The sequence below is a fragment of the Molossus molossus genome, unplaced genomic scaffold, assembly GCF_014108415.1.
Source record: "Molossus molossus isolate mMolMol1 unplaced genomic scaffold, mMolMol1.p scaffold_m16_p_8, whole genome shotgun sequence".
Classification (NCBI taxonomy): domain Eukaryota; kingdom Metazoa; phylum Chordata; class Mammalia; order Chiroptera; family Molossidae; genus Molossus; species Molossus molossus.
In genome coordinates this window covers 10,762,423-10,786,134 of record NW_023425402.1, presented here as the reverse complement: position 1 = coordinate 10,786,134, position 23,712 = coordinate 10,762,423, and the positions used below count along the sequence as shown (strand labels likewise).

The 23,712-nt window shown below is 51.2% G+C and overlaps 1 protein-coding gene across 1 annotated transcript in view; it reads left to right on the top strand.

Annotated features, from left to right (window-relative positions):
* Positions 1-23,712, top strand: part of KIF6 (kinesin family member 6) — a 404,227-nt gene that overhangs the window by 342,359 nt on the left and 38,156 nt on the right. Inside the window, exon 16 of the mRNA XM_036248669.1 lies at positions 21,643-21,693. Within this exon, the coding sequence (XP_036104562.1) occupies positions 21,643-21,693 (51 nt within the window). The remainder of the gene's footprint in view (positions 1-21,642; positions 21,694-23,712) is intronic.

The following is a 23,712-nucleotide window of genomic DNA, read 5'->3' as shown; positions in this document are numbered from 1 at the left end:
TGAACAACTGACAACCAAAGCTAAATATTTGTTATTTTATACTTTAAAATGTTATATATATATATATAATATTAATATATACTTTACAAAAGAAAAAAAGAAAGAAAGAAAAAAATACCTAGGTATAAAACTACTAAAACGTGGAAGACTTCTATGCCTAAAACTACCAAACTCCAATGAAAGAAATTTAAAAAGACATGAATAAATAGTGACATATTCTGTTCAATAATTAGATTTTATATCTTTGGATTTAGTACATTCTAATCAAAATCACAGCAGAAATTTTTTTGTTGTTGTTACGTGCCCCTAACGGAAACTGAACCCATGACTCTTTGGTTCGCAGGCCGACGCTCCAACCTCTGAGCCAAACCGGCCAGGGCAGCAGAAATTTTTTGTAGCTACAGAGAAGGTGATTCTAAAATTATATGGAACGGTAATAGAATTAGAACAATGAGAACAATTTTATAAAAGAATAACACTGGAGAACTCACACCACCCAAGTTTAAGATCTATTGTAAGCTGCAGTAATCAAGACAGTGTAGAACTGGCAACAGGATAGATGGGTAGATCCATGCAACAGGTTAGAGGGTACAAAATGGGGGGCGGTGGGGGACAATAGTGCCCGGTGACCAGACACTTCACCAAAAAGGATAATACGGACAGCAAATGAATTAAGACTTGCAAAGATGTTCAACAGCATTAGCCATTCGAGAAATGTAAATGAAATCAATGATGAGATATCATTACATTCCTATTAAAATAGCTTAGTTTTTGGTTTGTTTCTTTTTTTTTTTAATTTTTAACTGACAATACCAAATTTTGGCAAGGATGTGGAGCACCTGGAACTCATTCATTGCTAGTTAGAATGCAAAACGTTCCAGACACTTTGGAGAACAATTAGAAAGTTAAACAGACATATCACACGGCCCAGCTATTTAGCCCAGAGCACTGAAAACATGTGTTCTCACGAAAATTTGTAGGCCAATGTTCATGGTGGTTCTCAAAACCGCCGAAAACTGGAAATAACCCAAATGTCCTTCTGTGAGTGAATGGGTAAACTGTAATACATACAATAGAATACTACTCAGCAATAAAAATAAAAAATAAAAAAGCAAGCTGTCGATACATGTAGCAACATGCAAAGCTTCCGCTGCGTAAAGCCAGTGTCATAAAGCGGTGTACACCCTGATTCCATTTGTGTGACATTCTGAAAAGTCACAACAGTGATGGTGAGCGGGGTGGAGGAGGGTGAGACTCTAACAGGGCGGGCCTCCCAGAACCGCCCATGCGTGCATGCGCTCACACAACCAGATCACATTTTACTGGATGTTAATTTAATAAATAAAAATAGAACAGTGTGAGTCTGCCAAAGAAAGAATGCAAGGTTGCCAGCTCTCACCACTCCTATTGAACACAATGCTGGAAGTTCTAGCCAGTGCAATTAAGCAAGAAAAATATATAAGAGGCATAGAATTTGAATGGAAAAAATAAAACTGTCCCTAGTCACACATTAACTATTTCGTGACTACTTGCACAGTTCTGAGAAGAATGCCTTTTTGAGATGAATCTTATGCAGAAGAAACTTTTTAAAATTTGTCTTTATTGTTGAACATATTACAGATGTTCCTCCATTTTTCCCTCATTTACATCCTCCTCCCCACTCCTGCCCTCCCTGCCTTCACCACACTGTTGTCTGTGTTCATGGGCTGTGCAAATATGCATGTAAGTTCTTTGGTTTTTCTCTTCCTGACTCCCCTGCCCCCCTTCCCTCTGAGGTTTGTCAGTCTTTTCCCTACTTCCGTGTCTCTGGATCTATGTTTTTTGTCAGTTTGTTTGTTTGTTCATTTTTGTCACAGATGTTTCTCCTTTTCCCCCCATTGATGCCCTCCTCCCGTTCCCACCCCCTACTCCGGCATTGTTGTCTATGTCCATTGGTTATACTTACATGCAAAAGTTCTTTGGTTTATCTCTTCCCTCCCCTCAACCTCTCCTCTGAAGTTTGTCAGTCTGAACCCTACTTTTATGTCTCTGGGTCTATTTTGTTCACCACCTTATTTTGTTCATTATATTCCACAAATAAGTGAGATCATGCGATCCTTGTCTTTCTCTGACTGGCTTATTTTGCTTAGCATAATCCTCTCCAGGCCCCTGCATGCTGAAGACAGAAACGTTTTCAATGTACCTAGAGAGGTGCCTTGGCCGTCCGCGTGGGTTAGGGCTGCAGGACACAGATTCGGTGAACTGTTCCAGGAGGAGCCTTTAGCACAGGGCTTCCTCAGTTTGGGCACTTGAGGGCTTTTCATGATCAGAAATACTGATGGGAACTCTAGGTCGTGTGATGTAATCGCTTGTTGGTTATTGTGTATTTATTACGTTCAAGGCCTTGTGGGGGACACACATCCCTGGGAGACAGTCCCGGCCTCGGGATACTCACAGCTGGTGAGAAGCAGAACGAAGACTCTGGGCCGCTGTGCAGAGTCCCCCGGTCACCCAGCAAGGGCCTTCCAGCCAGGCCTTGCGGGGGGGAGCAGTAGGTCACCACAAATAAGCGTCCTGTGAAATAGCTGGGGACATTTCATCAGAGATAATTATCTACAATACAATTTCCCCTTCTATGGTGAACTCAGCAAAATTTATGGGTTCCTTAAACAGGCCTCAGGAGGTGTCCTGATCTCTGTCCCTCTTTAGACAATTTGCTTCTTTTGCAGTCTCTCTCCACAAAGCAGTATTTCGTCAGCTCCCCCAGGCAGGGTGCCTCTCCCCGACGTCCTGGACGACTGCAAGTTTCCCCCAGCACAGCAGAGTTGGACAGGCTGGGTACCCGGGCTAAAGAGGATGCATTGTTTGGGCTGTTCTAGGATAAGTCCTTTAAATGGCTTGAGTCTCTCATATCCCAGATGGTGTCCACCTCTGCCAGGATTGGTCTAAGTGGCTTTGCCATCATAGCAACATAATGTCACCTTTCCACTGTACCAAGGGAAAACTGATCTTCATGAAAAAGAGTTAAGGAGTTTCTGACATCAGAGCTTCATTTCCAAGGCGTCACCCCAAAAAAGGAAACTGAGGCAGCAAGCGAGAGTAGCTCACCCCAGCATGTAGACTATGAGCCAACATCTGGGCAAAGCTGGTTTCTATTATGGTCAGTAGAAAACTAGGAGCTACTCTAGTTATTCCCATCAGTTCAGCCAGTAAATCTGGCCCCCAAATACCAGCCAGGCCTATAGGAAATCAGGCAGCGGATTGACTAGAGCAGGGGTGGGAACCTTTCCTTTACCAAGGGTCACTTGGATATTTATAACATCACTCGAGAGCCACAGAAAATTATCAAACTAAAAATTAGTCTGCTATGTTTGGTCAGACATTTAATGAACTCACCCCACGGTGATGGCTGATCTGCTTCCCGGTGGTGAGGCTGTGATGTGAACCGGTATTGACGATGCTGCCACTCACAACTGCTCCAGGTTTGCATCGGTCAGTCCGGAGCGCAGTGGACTCTTTGCAATGATCAGTTTTGAAAAGAACTGCTCGCAGCAGTGAGTTGTTCCAAACCCAGATGCATATTTCAATGCATGTCTCCTCAAAGTGGGACATTCATCACTGCTTAGATATGTTTATAGAACTCAAGCAGAGGGAGGTTGTACTTAGCTTTCAGCTCATCATCGCTTTGCAGCTGAACAATTTTGTGTTGTAGGTTATCAGGTGCATCAGCTGGTTACACATTGGAAGGTGTAGCAAAGATGTTCAATTCCATTTGTTTACTTTTCACGTCCTTGAACCTTTCATTAAATGCCTCAATTAGTTTCGTGAGTTTACCAGCATATTCAAGTGTCCTAGAAGGTTTTGCCCTTCCAGAGTGGGGAAACGCACCGTGTTGGTCCTTTCGAGTGGCACTTGCCACAGCTCAATTTAGCTTCAAATGATTTCATGTTGAAAACAGGGAGCTGAGAAGCTGTTTGGGGCCCTGCAGCTTGATGTTCAGCTCTGAGAGGTACTTGGTAATGTCCACCGTGAAGGCTAAGTCACACAGCCACTTGCTGTCATTGAGTTCCCTGACGGGTTTCCCCTTCATCTCCACGAACTGCTTGACTTCATCCCACAGTTCGTAAAACCTCATGAGCTTGTCCCCATGACTCAGCCACCGCACTTCACAGCGATAAACAAGACCTCCATGCTCGGAGTCAAGGTCATTCAGTAACTCCTTAAACTGGCAGCTGGGAAACCCTCTGCTTTTGACAGAACTTAAGCCTGACACTACTGGTGACATCACATTGTTGAGCTGCAACGACAGTGCACAGAGATTCTCTAGCTGTCTGATGCAGTGGCATAGAATGAAATCACTGGGATTGAGACTGAGACAGTTCAGTTCTTTCTTGACAAATGCAATTAACTCTCTTTGAAAGCCAACCATGGCTGGAGCGCCCTCTATAGGAAGGCCACTTAACTTTTCAAATGTTAGCTCAAGTTTTCCATTGATAACACAAGTCTCTCAAACAAGTCCTCACCTCTTCCGGTGCCACGCGTGGCTTCCAGTGACAGCAGTTCCTCTCGCGTGTCACACTCTGCTGTTATCCCCACGAACGAAACCAGCCAGCTGGGTAGTATTTGTTAGTTCGTTGTCTCCTCAGAAGCCAGAGAGAAAGATTGGAAATCTCCTGCAGAATCCTCAGTGTTTTTCCGATGTCTTGGGCTAAGTCAGTAATCCGACCTGAGACAGTTCTCCGAGACAAACTAACCCTCTGAAACAGTTCAACTTAGTCTGTGCCAACAGCTCCGCAGCAGCCCCCGTGCACGCTCAGACTCTCCCTCTGCACGAGGCCTCTCTCAGCTTCCTTGGGATTAGCTCGCTCACTGCAGAGCTCATCGGAACAACGTTGTCTCTGCCACGACGAGGCCTCGTGAAAGCGGCTTGTTGTGATTCCAAACTCTGCGAAGAGCGTTGATTTCATGCAGACGCATCTGGCCTCCCAATGCATTGGGTTCAGCATGTTTTGAGCTATGATGATGCTCCAGGTTGGCTTTTTTCATTACTGCTAATGCATCGCCACACACTAGGCCCACAGGTTTGCCTTTGACTTCGACAGAAAAGTAATTTGTCCATTTCTCTTGGAAAGATCGACACTCTGCATCAACTTCCTCTTCTTTGCAGTCCCCGTTTGTGGGATGTCACACCACTTAAGTATAATAACTATCCAGTGTGCGTGTCGCCGGTGATGAGATTATTTTGCTTTGATCACTGTTCTAATCCTGCATCTTGGATTTGAGACATACCCAATGTTCCTGTCATCAACTCTTGAGGGCTTTTCTGTGTACTGTCATTTCCTTAATCTTTGTCTGAGATTCAGCTATGGGGAGGATTGTTGACCATGGACACATGGATAAAGGTTGGATTGGAGTTGTCCTCTGTGTCGACAAAGAAGTCGACAACATTGTCGTCAGTCATCGGAGGCAAGGTCGTCAGCGTCATGCGGAATCGTCTCATCATCACCAGATCGCCGTCGTTTCGCCACAGTGTGTTAACACTTTCACAGTGTGTACGCTCCCAGGCCGCCCGGCCCTGCCCGTCCTCTGAGACCCATACGGGCAGACGGACCTCCGGCAGTGGATGAGAAGCACCCGTGTCCGTCCTGTCTTGTACTCGTAGGTCTCCTGTCTATCCCGTAATAGGTGTTCCTTGCTTGTCCCTCAAAATTCATGACATGATTATGATTCACCTACTATAAATGTATGTTGCTATGAAAACAGCTCCTAGATTTAGTGAATTTCTAGTCCCACTTGCAGTTGCCTTGGCAGGGCCAGACCAGATGATTCCGTGGGCCTTATGCAGCCCTTGGGCCGGGCGTCCCCCACCCCCGGGCAGGAGTACTTCATTTCCTCTGCCTCTCTCTCTTTTTATCCTCACCCAAGGACATAGATAGAGTGGGAGGGAGAGAGGAAAAAAGGGAGAGAGAGAAACATCGATGTGAGAGAGACATATTGACTGGTTTTGACTGGCTGCCACCCACACGACCCCAACCAGGGCCGGGGACAAACTGCAACCGAGATACGTGCCCTGAGCAAGAACCGAACCCAGAACTCTTCGATCCGCGGGCCGACACTCTAACTGCTGAGCCAAACTGGCCAGGTTTCCTCTGGCTCTCTCTTTGCTGACTTGGTTGCCAGAGAATCCGCTGTGTTTGTCAGAGGCTATGTTACCTGAGGAGTTAGTAATCTTTCTCGAAGAAGGAGGATGAAGAACCAGAAATAAAGGATGGAGCCGATGCGGTCAGACCTCCACTCATACCCTGTCCTCACACCAGCACCTCGGCTCTTCCCAGGAGCCTTCTGCAGCCACCCGAGAGATGCACGGGGGGCCAGTGCCTGGGAATTCACACCCCCAGGAGGCCTCCATCAGCCACTGTTACCCATCTCCTCCACCCCCGGAGGGACTACTCGGACGATATGTCCTACACTGTTCCCCGGAGGTCCCCAATGGGATCGAGTTCCACTTGCCCACATGGGGGCTTTTCCCCCTTTGCTGGCTGCCGTTCCTCCCTGTGTCGCTCCCCCACTCTCCTCTCAGTTTGCCCAAGGATCACTTCTCAGAGGAACCACTGGCCCGAGGGCCTGCTGCCGGGAGGAACCACACTGAGAAGGGTCGAGGGCCACCGCAGCTCAGACAGTGAGGAGAAGACGGGGATCGGGCCTGGATGCTTGGGCAGGACCTGAGGAAACTGCAATGAGTTGAGAACCCACAGGAAGGCCTCTGGCCCTTGGACAGCGTCCTGGAAGTCGCTGTCCGTTTTGATAATGTCACACTGTTAGGAATTCAGGGTGCTCTGCTTGCCATCGAGATAATTAGTTGTTCTTTTCTTGCTGTTTATGCAAGGTCTTAGCTCACCCGTCATTCATCCACTGTATTAGCATAGCTGGTGATTTCCTACGATTCAGGTAAAAACCACCAATTCCACTAAACGCCTCCTCATTGCTAAAATAACAACCCACAAAGGCTCGTTGGCATTAGTCTGCTGACACGTAATCTGTGGAAAACAGATGCCTGCAATTCTGTGGTACAGAAAATCATTACCTCAAGCAGATTGTCTCCAGCAGACAATATCCTAAGGCCCAGAGCAAAAATCTCACCAGAAGCTGCATGTCACACATCTTCCCTCGTCACCGGTATTGACTCCGAAGAGAAAAGATTATAAATATTCATCACCATGAAGCAGGAGTCAGATCTGTTTCCAGTGGCAGGTCAGCATCAAAATCCTGTTCAACAAACCTGCACGGATTCATAAACTTCTCCCCGTCGCCGGTTCCCCCTCCTGCCACACTCCCGAGAGCCCTCCACAGCAGGAGTTATCTCCAGTCGAGGCCTCTCGCCATCAGAAACAGTCCTTAGATTCCTCTGTCAACTGCTTGGCCACCTTCTCGGGCCCCCTGATGCTGACCGAGTCCAGATCAGCTGTGTTTATTGAGGCCTGGCCAGTGTGGCCAGCATAGAGCTGTCTGCAAAATATTAGCTTCTGATATTTTTAAGAAGGGTGAAACAGAACAAATGAAGCCAGACCTCATTCCTTCAGCAGTCTGTGAGTTCGCATTGGCACCAGTGAGGAACAGAACCATCCAGGCCGTGTTTGAAAAAAGCACGGTCAGTTTCCAGTGCACACGGCCTTCTCGCCCCTCACCAGCCCCGGGAAGCCCCCCGTTCTTGCTCCTGGAGGAGGAACAGCACCGGAGTCTCAAACAGCCCTGGCCTCACCAGCCTGTGACAGCTAGACTGGGCTGTGCCTCCTTTTATTCCCAAATAATGATGGCCCACGTCCCTACTGGCCTTACTGCTAAAAATTAATTCACTCGTCTCAAAACTAGCCCCCAGACTGTTCCTGAGAGGGTCTCCAAAGACGGCCTCTTTGCACCTGGGGGATCCTCCCCCGCCTTCCTCATCTTCCTCAGTGCTGCTGCTCGCTGGGCTCACTGTCCTCTGATGGTGGCATTGCTGATGGCCGCTGCTCCGGCCTCAGGGCCCTGCTTCCCTGGCTCCCTCGCCCAGATCGGCCCGGCCGACTTCCACAAGACTCCCCAGAGGCTCGGGGCTCGTGGACGTGCTCACAGGAAAGCAGCTAAAATCTGCTGCGGAAGTGGGGCCCTTGGAGGGCCTTGGCCCAGTGGCGCTAGGGCCTCATTCGGGGCGGCCTCCAGGTCCCCTCGGCCAGGCATTCCGAGCAGCATCCTGCTTCGGCCCCCAGGTCCAACTGCCTCGACACACGGTCCCTCTCCAGGCCGTTGCCTGGACTCACCGCCCCGCCAAATAGTTCGTAGCACTTTGTCGTTCCAAACGAGTCGCTCATCCAAGTGGGTGAGCAGCCCCTTGCCTTATTTTCTCATCACGTGGCCCGGTTCGCACAGGGACCGCCGCTGGCCTGTCGAGAAGGCTAGTCTCAGTGCCGCAGGGCCGGGCCCCGCCTGCTCAATGCCAGCAGTGCCCTTCCCGTTACCGTGTCTGGGATCAGTGCTTGATGCGAACCTCCCTTCACAGGCCAAGTGGGGACAGGATCAAGGCCTGCCCGTCCATGTCGCCACGGTCTGTCCTCTGCTCCCAAAGTGCTAGGGCATGTGCTAGGGCAAGAACGCACCCCACGCATTCTGTATTAGTCACAGTTCTCCAGAGAGACAGATCCATAGAACGTGTGCATGTAGAGAGACAGACAGAGAGAGGAGAGAGTGATTGACTTTAAGGAATTCCCTCAGGTGATTGTGGAGGTTGACAAGTCCTGCAGGACAGGTCGGCGAGCTGAAGTCCCAGGGAAGAGCTGAGGCCGCAGCTCGCGCCCCAAGGCAGCCCCGAGTTTCTCCTTCCTCTGGGGACCTCTTGTTCCTCTCGGGTCTCCATCGGGTTGGATGAGGGCCGTCGCACGATGGAGGGCAGCCTGCGTCTGCTGATGGAAATGTTAATCACATCGAAAAGCAGCATCCACACTGCTGTTTGGCCAAACATCTGGACACCATACTTCAGCCAAGTTGACCCACAAAATTAACCGTCACACCATTCAAGCACAAACGTGACTTTGTAGGCATAGGACAATCTACCTGCGGAGTTAGGGGGACAAAAACATCTCCGGCTATGGGAAACATACGCTGCTGAAGAAACACCAATCTGTGTTCCCGAACCCAGGACCCCTAACCCAGCCCGAAGCACCTGCTCTTGGGCTAGTTCCCTTTCTTCCTGGAGAGTGGTCGAGCCCATCCTCCCACGTGCAGACCTCAAATGGTCTGTGAGGTGATTGGAATACCTCAAACAGAGCTGCGTTTGCATCGAAGATCATATCCGGACTCTCCCATAGAAGGCAGAAGTTGCTCCTGATTCTGAAATTTTTACTCTTTCCAAGTTCAAAGAATGTGAAGGTCAGCGCACGTCTGGGCACCTGTTAGACCCTGGAGCAGCTGGGGACCTGTTAGTCCGTGCACTGAAGGGGAGCAGCTCCCACTGAAATGAGAATGGTCAACGATGGTCATGCCCAGCATGTCACCCTCATGTCTTCTAATCTACTGAGTACCACTGTGCAGTTGTCCGTCCATCCCCAGCCACAGGGGACCTGAACATCCCTGGGATAGGAAACCCCATAATTAAGCAGTAAGACTTCATGTGAAAAAAAGATGGAGTTTGCAAGTAAAGCTATGAGAGACCCTACAAATATTTGTGTGTTCACCAAAACAGAACACTAAAGAACATATAAAAGCATCCAATCCCTCTTCAGTTCGTCGTCATGGATGCTGTATATTTGACTCCCATTTACCGTTCCATATGAAAACTTTTCAGGATCTCTCTCCCCCAAAGTTGTAACATGAAGCATGTAAATTATTCTTATCTTTGCACATTACGGCGATTCGTTCTCTGAGTCTGTGTTTCTTCTCTGCGTGTGTACGGCCTTCCTGATGTTACCACTTGGACTTGTTGACTCAGAGCTGCACACCAAACCTGTGCTGTCAGCCCCCCACGACCCCCTCCCCACACCCGCCCCTGCTGATAAAGGAAGAACTGTAGTTCTCGGGCTGTGTGCTCCGCCGGCAGCTCCTCATCTCTCCCGAAGCTTCGCCGTAAAACCCTCCCCTGTGGCTTTGCTCCTGCTTCACCTCCTTGTTCTCTAGTTCTATCTCCCTGGGTTTTCTTATTCTCCACTTACCCCAAAACGAGCAGCGTACACCCACTGGGCCCGAAACCTGTGCAGAAACAGAGCCTCATGCGCCAGCGTTTCACATGGGCAGGGATCGAGCTCAGGGAGGGGACACCGCTCCCTCTGAACGGCGCTCCTGAGCTCATCCTCTGCGGAGGCCAGCGAGCCGCCTCTGCCTCCCTCCGCTCCCCCCTCCTCTGTGATGATGTGTAGTCATAACAGAAACAAAAAGAGAAAGGGATCTACTGAAGAAAGAATTAAAGGATGAGGGTAGGCGTCCTCCCAGGCTCGGAAATCAGGACTATGACTTCCAACATCTCCAGCAAGCGTCTTAAAAAGTCATGTACTTCCAGTTCTGAAACGAACCTTTACATTTGCCTGTGTAAAGGAATGTGGAAGACCCTGTTACTGATGGAGGCAGCGGTGAATTTGAGGGTGAGTGAGTGATAGGAAGGCAGAGGTTCAGTATGGGGTCCCACGTTGGTAAAATGTTGTAGTTGGAGCCCAGCCAGTGTGGCTGGGTGTCTGAGCGTCGACCCATGCACCAAGAGGTTGCTGGTTCTGTTCCCGGTCAGGGCACGTGCCCAGGTTGTGGGCCTGATCCCCAGTGGGGGGCATGCAGGAGGCGGCCAGTCGATGTTCTCTCTCATCGATGTTTCTATCTCTCTCCCCCTCAGCCTTCCACTCTTTCTAAAATCAACAAAGAAAAAAACATTTAAAATGTGGCATTGGAGTCAGTGACTGCGGAAGACCAAAGCTTTGCTCTGCGAAGCCCTGGGTTGTGACTTTTGCAAGGACATGTGACTGTCCCCATAGGTGAATAGAACACCTCAGTTTAGTCCACTGGGCCTAAGATAACTTGTTAATTTAGGTCTAAAAGAGGCTTTCAGGAACGAGAACAGGGGGAAATGCCCACGCCATGTCCTATGTGACCATAATCAAGGCCTTGGACACAGTTGCAGTGGGTTTGCGTTCTTTGGTCCGCCTCGCGGTATCATCCGTGTTCCAAGCCCGCCCCGCCCGCGGTGGTCGCTCACTGCCCCCGCCGCCACCCCTGCCCCATTACTGTGCACCTGCTATGTGCCGGGCACTGTGCTGGGTGCTTTGTGTACATCTGTCCAGTCCTTGCAGCGACCCTGCCATGAAGGTGTTATCATCCTATTTAAAAGAGGAATCAAGCCCAAAGGGGTAAGCGCCCAAGGTCACAGGAAGTAAGTGGCACCTGCCCCCAAAGCCCATGTTCTCTCCACTCTTCCAGGCCCAAGATGCCCCCTGCTGTGCCATCGCTCCACCTCCTGAGTGAGGCGCCACCACAGTCCAGTGGTCTCTGGAGGCCGGACACCTTCTCTGGCTCCCCACCTCCACCGCGATCCCCCACTGGGACTCAGCCCCCTGAGTTGCACTAATGTAACCCACCCTGCCCCCAGCCCACAGTAGGTGATCGTAGAGACCGTGCTCAGGATCCGCACGGGTTAGACGGAGGGCCTGGCCCGTTGCCCCCGAAAGAAGCAACGAGTATACACAGCGATAAAAAATGGCTTTGAACCTGAGCGCTGAAACCATTTCCATTTGGCTTTGTCTTCTATTTATAAACCCATTGACACATTTCTCCTCATCTCCAGCCTCCGCAGCTGGAGACCAGTTCCCACATCAAGAAGCCCCGCCTCGGCTACTTCCCAGGCCGCCGGCAGCCTGCCCGGCTGAGCCTCAACGGGGCATGCTTCTTTCTACTGCTTTTATTAAGCACTAGCTGATTTAAATTAAACGAACAGAATCAAGCTTTATCTCGCAGTATGGAGGTTTATTATTTATATCGAAGAGCCATGCACAACTCACTGTTTGCATGTTTTAAGACATCTGAAAATTATATATGTTGCCAAAGCAAACATCTCCGCGCTTGGGGTTTTTTCACAGCCTTAAGTGAACCTCCACAGTCAGTAAGGGACCCATCCGATCCAGCCTCCAGTGAGAGGGGCATTGGGAAGAGGTGGGATGTACCTGCCCCACCCCCACTGGGACACAGGAGCCTTGACGGCACCCCTGGGACTGTCCCCTGTGCCACCTCTGGGGCTGCAGGGATGAAAGTCCAAGGCTGTGCTGCATGGACCATCCCCTCCCCCCAGAGAGCATCCCTGGCATCCAGAGCCACCTCTTCAAAGGGCGGGAGGACTGTGGTCTGCAGCCACTCCTCCAGGGCAGGTCTTGGAAGCTGGTTCTATCCCTCTGTCGCTGAGATAAGAGCATCTGAGCATCTAAAGTAGCATCTTCGGGATGGATGCCAACACACCCATGAGCCTGCAGCTCCCTGGGGTGCTTAGTATTTAACAATGCAGGCTGGTTGCTGAGCTGAAATTTTTCCTAGGCTTACCTATGTGCACATTTGTTTGAGCTTTTAACACGGGAGCTTATTTACTTAATTCTCTGAACATGTTTAGGGAATATTATCACATCCCGGAATAGTGGCATTAATAAACGCCTTAGCCTAATTAAGCAAATACAGAGCTAAATGCCTAAGCTTCAGACAGAATGTGCTAATCTGGTATGATTATGATGGTTACTTGGGTAGCCAGAATGAAAATCCCTTAGGAAAAGAAATCAGGTCTCCCAGATATGGTATAATTTGGTCATTTTTTACAAATGAGAGCACTCCCCAAAATGTGATCAGCATGTCCTGTCCCGGTGATAAGAGAGGAACTGTCTTGAAAACCCAGACTGCTGTCTGGTGTTCCCGTGCTGAGTTGAAATGTTCATCAGTTACGAGGCACACCCTCCTCCGCAAGACGGGGTCAGGGTGGTGGGTGCTCCTAAGGGGAGCCCAGAGGCGGGGGCGTGGGAGGAACCAGGTCAAGTTACAGTGTTTCACTTGCAAGTATTATTTTGAAAAATAAACTGCCTTTTCCTCTTTCTGTGACTTACTAACATTACTATATATGGTGCGTGTCATGCTAGATAGAAGAAGAATCTTGACTTCTAGATGAATGAAGTGTCATTTTGGTATGAGAAGCTTACATTTTAGACCATGCCTGGTCTTTCGTTCAATGCCTCATCACCGAGCCTCTGTCCTTGGGGAACCCAGGAAGGCTGAGGCTTCCGGGGGGCTCCCCGAGCCCCGGCCAATGGCTGGCTGCCGCTGTGCCCGGCTCCCTCGGACTCACGGATCATCCTCACTCACCCCTTCTTAATCAGCAGGCTCCTGCCACCAACAGAACTCTGACAAATGAGCTGAACTCTCCTCGTGGCCCCAGCCTGTCACTGAGACTCCAGATGGGAATATTTCAGTCAGGACACGGGACAGATGATGGCCCATGTGTGGCAGGTGCCCCCGCACAGTTGTTAGTGTGCAGTCTGGTTCCTCGTTCCCACTCAGGGAAGTGTATTGCAGTGGGTTTTTAACCTTTCATTTCTTTTCACCAATATGTACAGATATACTTTCACATAAACCGTAAATCAGACACACGTGTTAAAGTACGATTTCTTCTCGTCTCACCTGGCTCTCTCTCTCCCACCTGATTCATCATCCACCGGCAGGCAGCCCATCGTACAGCTCTGTGGATACCCCTTCCATGTCCTCCATGCTCCTAGGATCATGCGTATGTGCACACACGTGCTCACACACAAATGCACACGCAAGGCTCTTGCCATTGTTTGACCAAGACCGGGATGGCTTGCACCATTGTCTCTTTTGTTTCCTTTTTCTCCTTTCCTGCGCTGTTGAATTGTTAAAAGGTTGACATTCCTTCCCTGTAACTCTCCCCCCACCTTTTTTCTAATCCTCCATCTATTTGGCCTTTATATAATGTATCTTTATTTTTCTGGAGTTAAAAAGTAACTATAACCTGTCCATAGTTATTCCAAAGGCATCTTCCCTCCACCCGCCTCCAGGGCTGCAGCTACCTCCCAGCGCACATCCTTGCCTCAGCTCCATCTGGTATTGTTGCTTGGTTTTCACACGCGTGCGCGCGCACACACACACACGAGTTTTTATGGTCAATAGTTAAACGTTTTAATTTAACTGTTTTATTTGTTTTTATGCTCATCATTGTTTCTTTTATCCTACATATTTCTATTTTTCTTCCCACTGATCATAATAATAATTTTTATGCTTCCACGGTTCCTATGCCAGGCTCTCTTCTGAGCACTTTATGTACGTGGCCCAGTGCAATCCTCACAGCAGATGCCGTTATGACCCCTATTTTGGCCAAACCATGCAGAGTAAGTGGCCCGGCGGGGTGCAAACCAGGGAGCCCGGCTCCAGAGTCCATGCACTTGACCTTTGTGCTTGGCTGCCTCTCGGTGGAGTTCTCTTTGGGGCAGGAGCTTCGGTGGGTGGCATAGGCTCTCAATCCCCCACGTCACAGAAATTGTCAACTGTGCCCTCACCTATGAAGGGTGGTTTGACTATCTATAAAATTCAAGTTGACGCTATATTCCTCCGTCGTCTCCTGGCACCTGCTCTCTGAGGTGGGGGCCATCGCCCACAGTGATGGTTCTGGGAAAGGTCCCCAGGGAGCTGGTGGTGGTGGCCCTTCCTAGGTGAAGCTCTGCAGCTCCACTGCGTCATGTCTAGGGGTGGGTTTGTTTATTTCATCGTGCTCAATGCACAGAATGCACATTCGACCCGGGGGCTTATGTCTTTCTTCAATTCTGGAAAATCTCAACTGCTGTCTCTTCAAATGCTGCTTCTTCCCGTTGCCCATTCTCTTCTTCTAGAACTCCCGTTGGACAGACGACGAAGCCTCTCCATCTGGTCTCTGACTCCGGCTGCTCTTTCCCGTTTTCATCTCCCCTGCTACCTAGGCTGTGCTGGGGCGAGGTTTTCTGTGCCACCTTCCCATTCACTGATCTGCCTTTTAAATACGTCAGGTCTGTGGTTTACTCCCTCCTTCTTCTATCGCTTGTTGTTTCAACCGCTCGAATTGTACTTCAAATTTTCTTTCCTATTCACTTATTATTTTGTGTAGACCTAGTTGTTGCATGGTTTCTTAGTTCTCATAAAGAAAATGTGCGCCTTCATGAGTCTCTGAGTGTTCTTGACACACCTGTCTCCACCTGCGTCCCAGAGGTGCACACTGGCTCAGTCGCCAGGAGCAGCCCCTCAGATCAAGCGTGAGAGCTGCTGAGACCCAGCAGAGACATTTCCCCACCGGCGAATCGACGCCACGTTCAAGGACGGTCATCACAGCCCTGCTCCTGTTAGTGGGAGTGGGAGGCAACCCAGTCGTTTGCCTCGGGAAAGGGAAGTAAAACATTGGGGTGCACACTCTGGGGTGTGTAGCGGTCAGAAACCCAGAATTAGATGCCCAGACAGCAAAATGAGTAGCTGTCCAACACAGTAGCGACGAGTAACAAACAGAATGGGCTCTGTAGCTCCGTACTCCTCCGCTGGCTCACAGCGCTGGGACACCCGCTCTAGGAGTGCACGCAGTGTAAGTAGAAGCGTCGGGGACTAGGTTGCCTGCCCAGGGAGCGAGAGGGAGGGGGTGTGGGGGCTGGGCCGAGGCAGGGGGATGAAAATGCACGCAGGTCCAGGCAGGCTGCTGAGGACGGTGCCGTGGACGGGAGAGCGAGACCAATTGGCCCTCTGTCTGTGCTTCTGCCTCAGTAAGTGTCGCGATCTGCCTGTCCAGGGAATTACTTTCATCTGTGATGAATTCATGTTCCAACTATTGATTTTGCTATCTTTTTTTCAGCATTAGATTTCTTCATATATTTTGGCATTTTGGTGAGCAGGCCCATTTTTAATGAAACACGTTTTGTTTCTTTCTCTTTCCCTCTGTCCCTCGGCGCTCATCCCTCCCCGCCTGACAGAGCCTCCAGGCCCCCAGTGCGCACGCGGCTGTAACCGTGGCCATTGGGAGTGACGCTCCTTGGCAGCGTGGGCTGTGGCCGGCAGGTCAGGGTCAGGGGGCAGCGTGGCTTACGAACTGAAGGGATGCTGACTTTGCGCCTTCCTTCCTCCGGGTTGCCCTGGGTGAGAACTACACAGCCCCAGGCAACGTCTGGCGGCACCGGTTTCTCTCCCAGACCCCTCTCCTCACACGCCGGGTGATGGGGGTCTCACCCCAGCCTGCAGACTCTGAGCCAGGCCCTCGCCCGGCTTGCACAGGGCGCTTTCAGTCACCCGCAGCCCTGGACCCAGGGCCTTGCAGGCTGAGGCCGAGGCTCCTCTGGCCATTTTGCATGCCCATCCCACTTCCGGTCCTCAGAAATACCTCCTGTCACTGAATCCAGCAAAGTTTTCCTGGTAGTCTCTCTTTTCTCATTGTATCCGCCACTGCTATGGTGGGGCAAGGTGGTTCCTGTCTCAACAGATTATACAAACAAGTTTAGATAAGACCTGATGAGCCCGGCCAGTGTGGCTCAGTGGTTGAGCGTCGACCCCTGCACCAAGAGGTCGCCGATTTGATTCCTAGTCAGGGCACATGCCCAGGTTGTGGGCCTGATCCCCAGTGGGGGCCGTGCAGGAGGCGGACAATCAATGTTCTCGCTCATCGATGTTTCTCTCTCTCTCTCCCTCTCCCTTCCTCTCTAAAATCTATAATGAAAAAACATTTCAAAAACCCGATGAAATATAGATTCCCAAGGAGGAGAGACTTCAAAGGATCTACGCACTCCTGTTTGTTGAACATTCGTCTAATAGTGTACACATTCGATCTAGGCTAAGCCCGTTGTTTTTACAAACAGCCGTACAAACGGCTTTTAGAGAATCTAACCTTTCAGTGGCCAACATCTTCTATGTTAGTACAAAGAAACTGCTCCCACGTCACAGCTGAAATCAACACCCCAGTTCAAGGCCACCAACCAGACCTTCCCTTTAAAAGTGGCCCCTCGGACAGGAAACAGACTCTGTGTATTCTCCCCTCCCCCCAATTCCGCGACTGATGTTCATTCTAAGTCGATCTTACTGGGATCCATAGCAGTCGAGTTGACCAGAACAGCGGATGGACCAGAGCCTTCCGTGACTGCCTGGGAGCCTGGCCCGCAGCACAGCCAGAACTCAGTCTCCCCCAGCCCCACGCCCTCGTTCAAGCCCTGCCTCCCAACGCCTGCCCCAAGCCAGTATATCCCTGGCCTTCTCCAGCCTGCGGCCCCGCAGCCTCCCCTGCTGGAACGCCTTTCACAAGCTCACCTTGCACCTCTGCTCTCTGGGGACGTGCTCAGTCTCACCCTCACGGGTGATGCCCTTTCTAATACCGCTGGCCAGCTTCCTCCCCTGCACTTTCCTCTGCCACTGCCTTCGCAGGTAGGCCCGGCCCTGCTCTCTCCTGCGCAGGCCCATTCTCTTCCCTTTCCATGTCTGCAAGCACCTGAGCACCTGCACTCCTGAGGGCATCCTCTGTGCTGCTCCGTTACCCCCTGATTCTCTCGAGAATCTAGCTACAGTAACGCAGACATGACCACAGTCATATTATTATTCCCATTTTCCACACGATAACATTGAGGCCCAGAGATGTTAAGTAACCTGCCCCACTAGGAAGTAGCTGGATCGGGGTTGGAACCGAACTTGGCCCATCAACAAGTCCGTCATTACGTTCTGCTCTAACCAAAATGGCAGAGGTTGGCTCCGTCTCCATTCAGTCCCCAGTGACTGGTAAGAGCTGCCCCAGAGCGCCGTCAGCAGGGAGTGGAACCACCCACGAGGAAGGGGCCAGCTCAGCCACTGGCCGAGCTTTAGACGGAAGAGCACACGGCCACCTGTCTGCACCCCCTGTGTCAGGCGAACTTCCTTGATCTGGGACAGAACCCACCACCGGTTTCCACATTACACAGCCCCTGGAACACAGAGCTTAACATACAGTGGGTGGGCGTCCATATTCACTCAGGGGGTTGTGAGTGGACGGCCCTGCTCCGGCGCAGCTGGGCAATGTCGCTTGGTGGCTGATTCCAAACTAACATGCATGCAGAGCAAGTGTGAAGATTCAGGAAAATCGGTTGATCCAGAAGACTGAATATCGATGTAGAAAATAAGTGTTGCTTCAGCATGGAGACCATGCCTTTCACGTGCAGTACTTGGTCCAGAGAATCTATATACCGTGCAATGCACACACCCTGCACGTGGTCACTCCTGAGACCCTGCATCTCCTCGGGGGCGTCCCCTCCATCGCATGGGATCATATCTGCTGTATTATATCTCAAGATTCTTGGGAGCATCAACAGGGAACGGACCAGCGTGGATGATACACCACACCACACACCTGCTGCTACTACCCCACTCTATCAACTCAGAAAGTGAGAGACGTTTCTGGCATGTACCGCTGTAACTTACTGGAGACAAAGTTACTAATTACCACCGTCCTCCAAGCCAGCTCCCCTCCCCTCCCCTGCTTCCTTCCAGACCACCTCCCGCCGCAGGCCGGGAGCCCTCGGTCTGTTTCATCTCTGTACCATACCTCGGCACGCGATGCGTCCCGGAACCCAGGCCAAAACCAGCAAATGCATCACCATGCTCACGACAGCAAGCTGCACGCTGAGTGGATTCCGCAGCCCCCTCAGCTCCTTCCCCGGCCAAACCCTGCAGAGCTGTGAGATCCAGCAGATTACAGAGACTTAGCTTCACATGAAGAATGGCTCTGTTGGAAAATGCAATTAGGGACCAGCCATAAGGCTCTTTTTAGAAGCTTGTTTGGGAAGATCTCAAGAACAAAAATTGCCCTGTGCTGAGAGATGTCAGACAATTCACCAAAATAGAGCGCCACTCAACACATTGTAAACGTACGTGTAGACGGACCTCATGTCCCCTAGGAATAGGTCATTGTTCTGAGAGTAGGTGATATGTTTGTGCAGTTGATAAAACTTTCAGTCCTGGTGGCAAAATCTCGTCTTTGTTTACATGGGCAGCTCTTCCCAGGCTGGGGCCTTCGGAGAATCCTTAACCCCCAGGGACTAGAGATCTTCCCCAGGGACTGGCAGAGGGAGTGGTCATTCCAGTAGGGACCCGGAGGTCACAGCATGCAGGGCTGAGCACCTACGGGGCGCAGCGTGTGAGGTGGCGGGGGGCACGTAGCTGGGCACGTGGTCGGGAAGGCAGGTTGCTGGAGGCTCTCCAGGAGTGGGTCACTGTCGGCATCACTGGGAAGGAGGTACCCAGGCTCCCAGGAGACAGGCCATGCCCCGAGCGGCCCTGGCTGTCCATACTCTGGGCACGAGAAAGCCCTTGTCTACACGGTGTGCTCCTCTGTCACAGCGCTGTACCCTGTTATTTGAAAAATGTGTGTGCTATGCTTCTTGAAAATTCAAGTCAGCGATATTTGATGCAGACTGGAGTCTCAGCCTACAGCACCCCTAACCCCAACTTCTTCACTCTGCTGATGAAGACAGTAATGGCCGTGCCGCTCAGCGGGACACGGTCCCATCTGGGGCTGGGGCTGGCCTGCGGGTCAGACCAGGCTCCTGGGGGCTCCAGGCCCTCCCGGTACTCACCTTGAGCCAGGTGTCCACATCCCCAGCTCCTTCCCAACACACCCCGTTTCCCACCTTCCCCACTAGGAATTAGGGTGCAGTCATTGCCTGTGCCCAATCCTTGGCTTCCTCTGTCCTCTCCGGTGGGGACACGTGGAGGCCAGGCCCAGCCACACACCCGGAAACAGCAGCTCCGAGGGGAACCTGAAGGAACTGATGTTTCCCCCGGAAAGGGCAGGTCTAGGCGGAGAAGTCGCGGCGTCCTGACACGCGGGAAGGGCTCTCTCTGTGCTCTTCCCGCTCAGACCGGATCCGCGCCTGGAAGGTACAAGGCAGCGGTGTGGACGCCACACGGGAATTCCTTATGTACAGTCTCGTCGGCGGGACAGCCTGGATGCGAGCAAGTCGGAGGGGAAGTGACCATTTCATTCTGTAGAAGGGATCCCTAAGCTGGGTGGGAAGCTAAACGGAAGGACCTGTGTTATCGCCCCCAGTCGTGACATTCTGGGCGTGCCCTAGAACTTTGGGGCGTGACCAGGTCTCCTGCGACTGTGTCACTGTCTACCCAGTGCAGCCGTGGTCTCTGAGCCACAGAGTGTACTTCGTGTGAGGAGAGAACTGCATTAGACAAGGGAGCAGGAGTCCCCCAGCGGCCTGATCACCCTCCCCCCCGCCACATGGGACACACAGGATAGACAGAACGGACATCTAACATGTGCGCTGAGCCCTTCCACATACATGACCCAGGGCTGCTGTTTCACCCGTCCCTCGAGCACAAAACCATAGTTTTAGAAGATGGGGGAATCTGGAGGCCACGCGGTCCCACCTCTTACCCAGGGCAGCAATTCTGCCTGCGCACCTGCAGGAAGCGCTCGCTGCCCTGCTGGAGTCTAGTCCATTCTGAGACGACTTAACCCAGGCTGAGACAGCCCTCGTTCTTCCTCCCTCATACTGAGCCCCAAGTCCGCCTTCGTTCAACGTGACCTTTGCCCTCAGCAGTAGGACAAAGATAAATGTTTTCTCATCCCTATGACAATGTCTATATTTTTTTAAGATGGCCGTTATCTCCATACCTCCTCTCCCTCCAAGTATTTTCTTCTCCATCTAAATGGCATAGTTTCAGATGCCTCGTCATTTCAATTACCGTCTTCTAAATAACTTCTATTTTACTAACATTTTCTTATAAAGAGTAGCTCCTAGAACAAAGACCAACTGTAGTCCGATCACTGCAGAGTACAGTGGAGCTATCACCTCCTTTGATGTATACACTGTGTCTTTATTAAGACAACCTAGAATTATGTATGTTTCATACCAACTAATCAACTGCTGTGTTTATCTTAAGGTTATGATTAACCAAAACCACCATCTTTTTTTATTTGACCCAATTTCATACAGCTTAAAAGAATGAAGGGGATTTACAAGTGGTTCTATAAACTATTAAAGCATCAAGCCCTGCATCCCTCTGTAAGAGATCAGAGCTCTAGCCCCGGCCAGTTTGGCTCAGCGGTTAGAGTGTCAGCCCACGGACCAAAGAGTTGTGGGTTTGATTCCGGCCAAGGGCACATACCTTGGTTGTAGTTTGGTTCCTGGCCCTGGTCGGGGTTGTGCAGGAGGCAACCAGTAGATGTGTCTCTCTCACATCTATGTTTCTCTCTCTCTCACTCTCCCTCCCTCCCTCCTCTCTTCCACTCTATCTAAAATCAATGGAGATATATATATATATATATATCTATATATAGATATATATATATATATATATATATATCTCCTTGAGTGAGGATTAACAAACAAAAAGAGAGAGAGATCAGAGCACTAGCAAAGATTATCAGTGACAGACTAAGATAACTGAACCCCAAAATGATTGAATCCAAAGGCGAAATGCATATCGGCAGTGATGTGCCAGGGCCCCGACCTTGGCACCTCTTCTTCCAAGAAAATTCAGGGCACAGAGGGGCTCTTCTTGGAAGCTATGCCTGCTCTGGTCTCCCTGACTTTGCTTTAGTCTCTTGTTAAGCTTGCCACATGCTTCTGAGGCCAAGCCTTCCTGCAGCCCTGGGAACTCACTAGCCGTTTTCCTCTGTGTCTCTGACAGGTCACCTGAAGGAAGAACTTACCCAGCGGCATCTGCAGCAAGTGGCCCTAGGTGGGTACAAAGGGGAGCCTGCAGGAGTGGGGAAGGGAACACAGCTGTCCCATCCTGGAAACCCACACTCGGCTCAGACATAACCCGCCCAAGCCTTCGGGACGGTGACGGAGGGAGGGTCCGCTGCCAGAGTGACTTTCTGCGGATGCCCTCCTCCCCAGGACGTTCCCCCACCTGTGTGCCTGCCCCCCGCTGTCAGCACCTGGCACCCCACCCTCCCAGCTGCTGCCTCACCCTCCCGACCTTGCCCACTTCACACCCCAAACTAAATTCACCTTCTATGCCCCAGGCCCTCGGGGCCCTACTCTGAGCTTTCGAGAGCCACTGCTAACTAACCCTAATGGTCATGACTGCTGGAGAAGCAGCTTCCGTTGGCCGACCACCTGTGCACACGTAAGGTGCTGTCTCCTGTCATCCACGCCACTGTCCTAAAAGGTAAGTGCATTTTCCGTATGAAGGCGATTCAATGAGTTGCCCAAGGTCACATGGTTACCTTGTGAAACCAGGGCTGGAGCCAGTGGTCTGAGTCCAGACTTGGCGCTTGTGACCCCGTGTTCCTCAGCGCCCACCACAGTGACGGGCACACGTCAGCACGTTCATCACGCAGAGCCAAACAGACAGGGTGGCATTCTAAAAGGAACTGGGCACCTTGTAAGCAGTGATATCTGCAGAAAATGCTTGATCTGTGTGTGACCCAAGGACGTGAGCTGGGAGGCGCACAGCCCCGGGAAGGCTGGGGGGGCGGGCTCCTGGGCAGCACCAGCTCGCTCCTCCGCAGCTGGCCTGCGACCAAGCTCACAGACAGCGTCGATGAAATAAGAAATATTTGTATTCCAAAGCTGAGTTCCTCTGGGGATGGCCTGGCCTGGAGTGGCCTGGACTTGGAGAAATCCAGCATCCAGAACTTCTAGGGGACAAATGGAGAATGGCCTCAAGGTCATGAGGAGAACCCATTTGACCCTAGGAACTTGGATAATTAGGAAGGTTGGTTGTTTGGTTTCAGTAATAATAGTGATCATATCAGTAGCTACTGATTCCATCAGAAATAAAGAACAGCAAAGCCCTAGACACTGCCCAGAGCCTGAGCTCCCCACTGCTGGCCCCAGGACTGAGGCTCATTGAGGGTCAGGTCAGCATGCCAGGCCTGCCCTCCTATTGCCAGCGGCTGGGCTAAGAGCCTGGAGTCTGCCAAGTGCCGTCAACAAGGAGCCAGGATTCCCGGGGTCCTGAGTTGCAGGGCTGGGCTTAGGAAGGGCACAGTGACTTCTGCCGGGAAGTTGTACCAACGTGAACTTTGGGGCTCCTGGGTAGGTCACTGAATGGGGAGTCGTCCCTAAGGGCTGCCACTGGGCATTCCAGGCCTGCCATCTGGCCTCTCCTCCAGTCTGTAGGACCCTGGCTGAATAGGAACAATGATGTGGAAAATACCACTCCAATAACTCCAGGGGCCATTTTTATCTAGGAAGGAGGTTCTCCACCCGCCGCCCCCAGTCCCTGGCCCTCCTGGGTGCTCAGAAAACTCCCGCTGCTCTTCCAGGCCGGCTCTGTGACTCCCCAGCTCCCTGGGCAGCCGCCTCCTGACTTACCGCGGGTGTCAGTGTCGGCAGGCAGGGCCCAGCTCCGCCTGAAGTAACCAGCCAACTTCGAATGGAAAGCGCTTTGGCTGGAAGTCTAATAAGAGCATCTGGCCCTGGCCGGTTTGGCTCAGCGGTTAGAGCGTCGGCTTGCGGTCCGCAGAGACCCGGGTTTGGTTCCCGCTAAGGGCATGTACCTTGGTTGCAGTTTGTCCCCGGCCCTGGTTGGGTCGTGTGGGTGGCAGCCACTCGATGTGTCGCTTTCACGTCGATGTTTCTCTCTCTCTCTCTCCCTCTCACTCTATCTGAACAAAATATCGAAAAATGTCCTCGGGTGAGGATAAAAAAACAAAACAAAAGAGCATCTGAAATACCTATTTATTTCAGAAGCAGACTATTCCAATTTAGACAGGAATTGTTCATATCTCCCAGCTGCCCTTGTGAG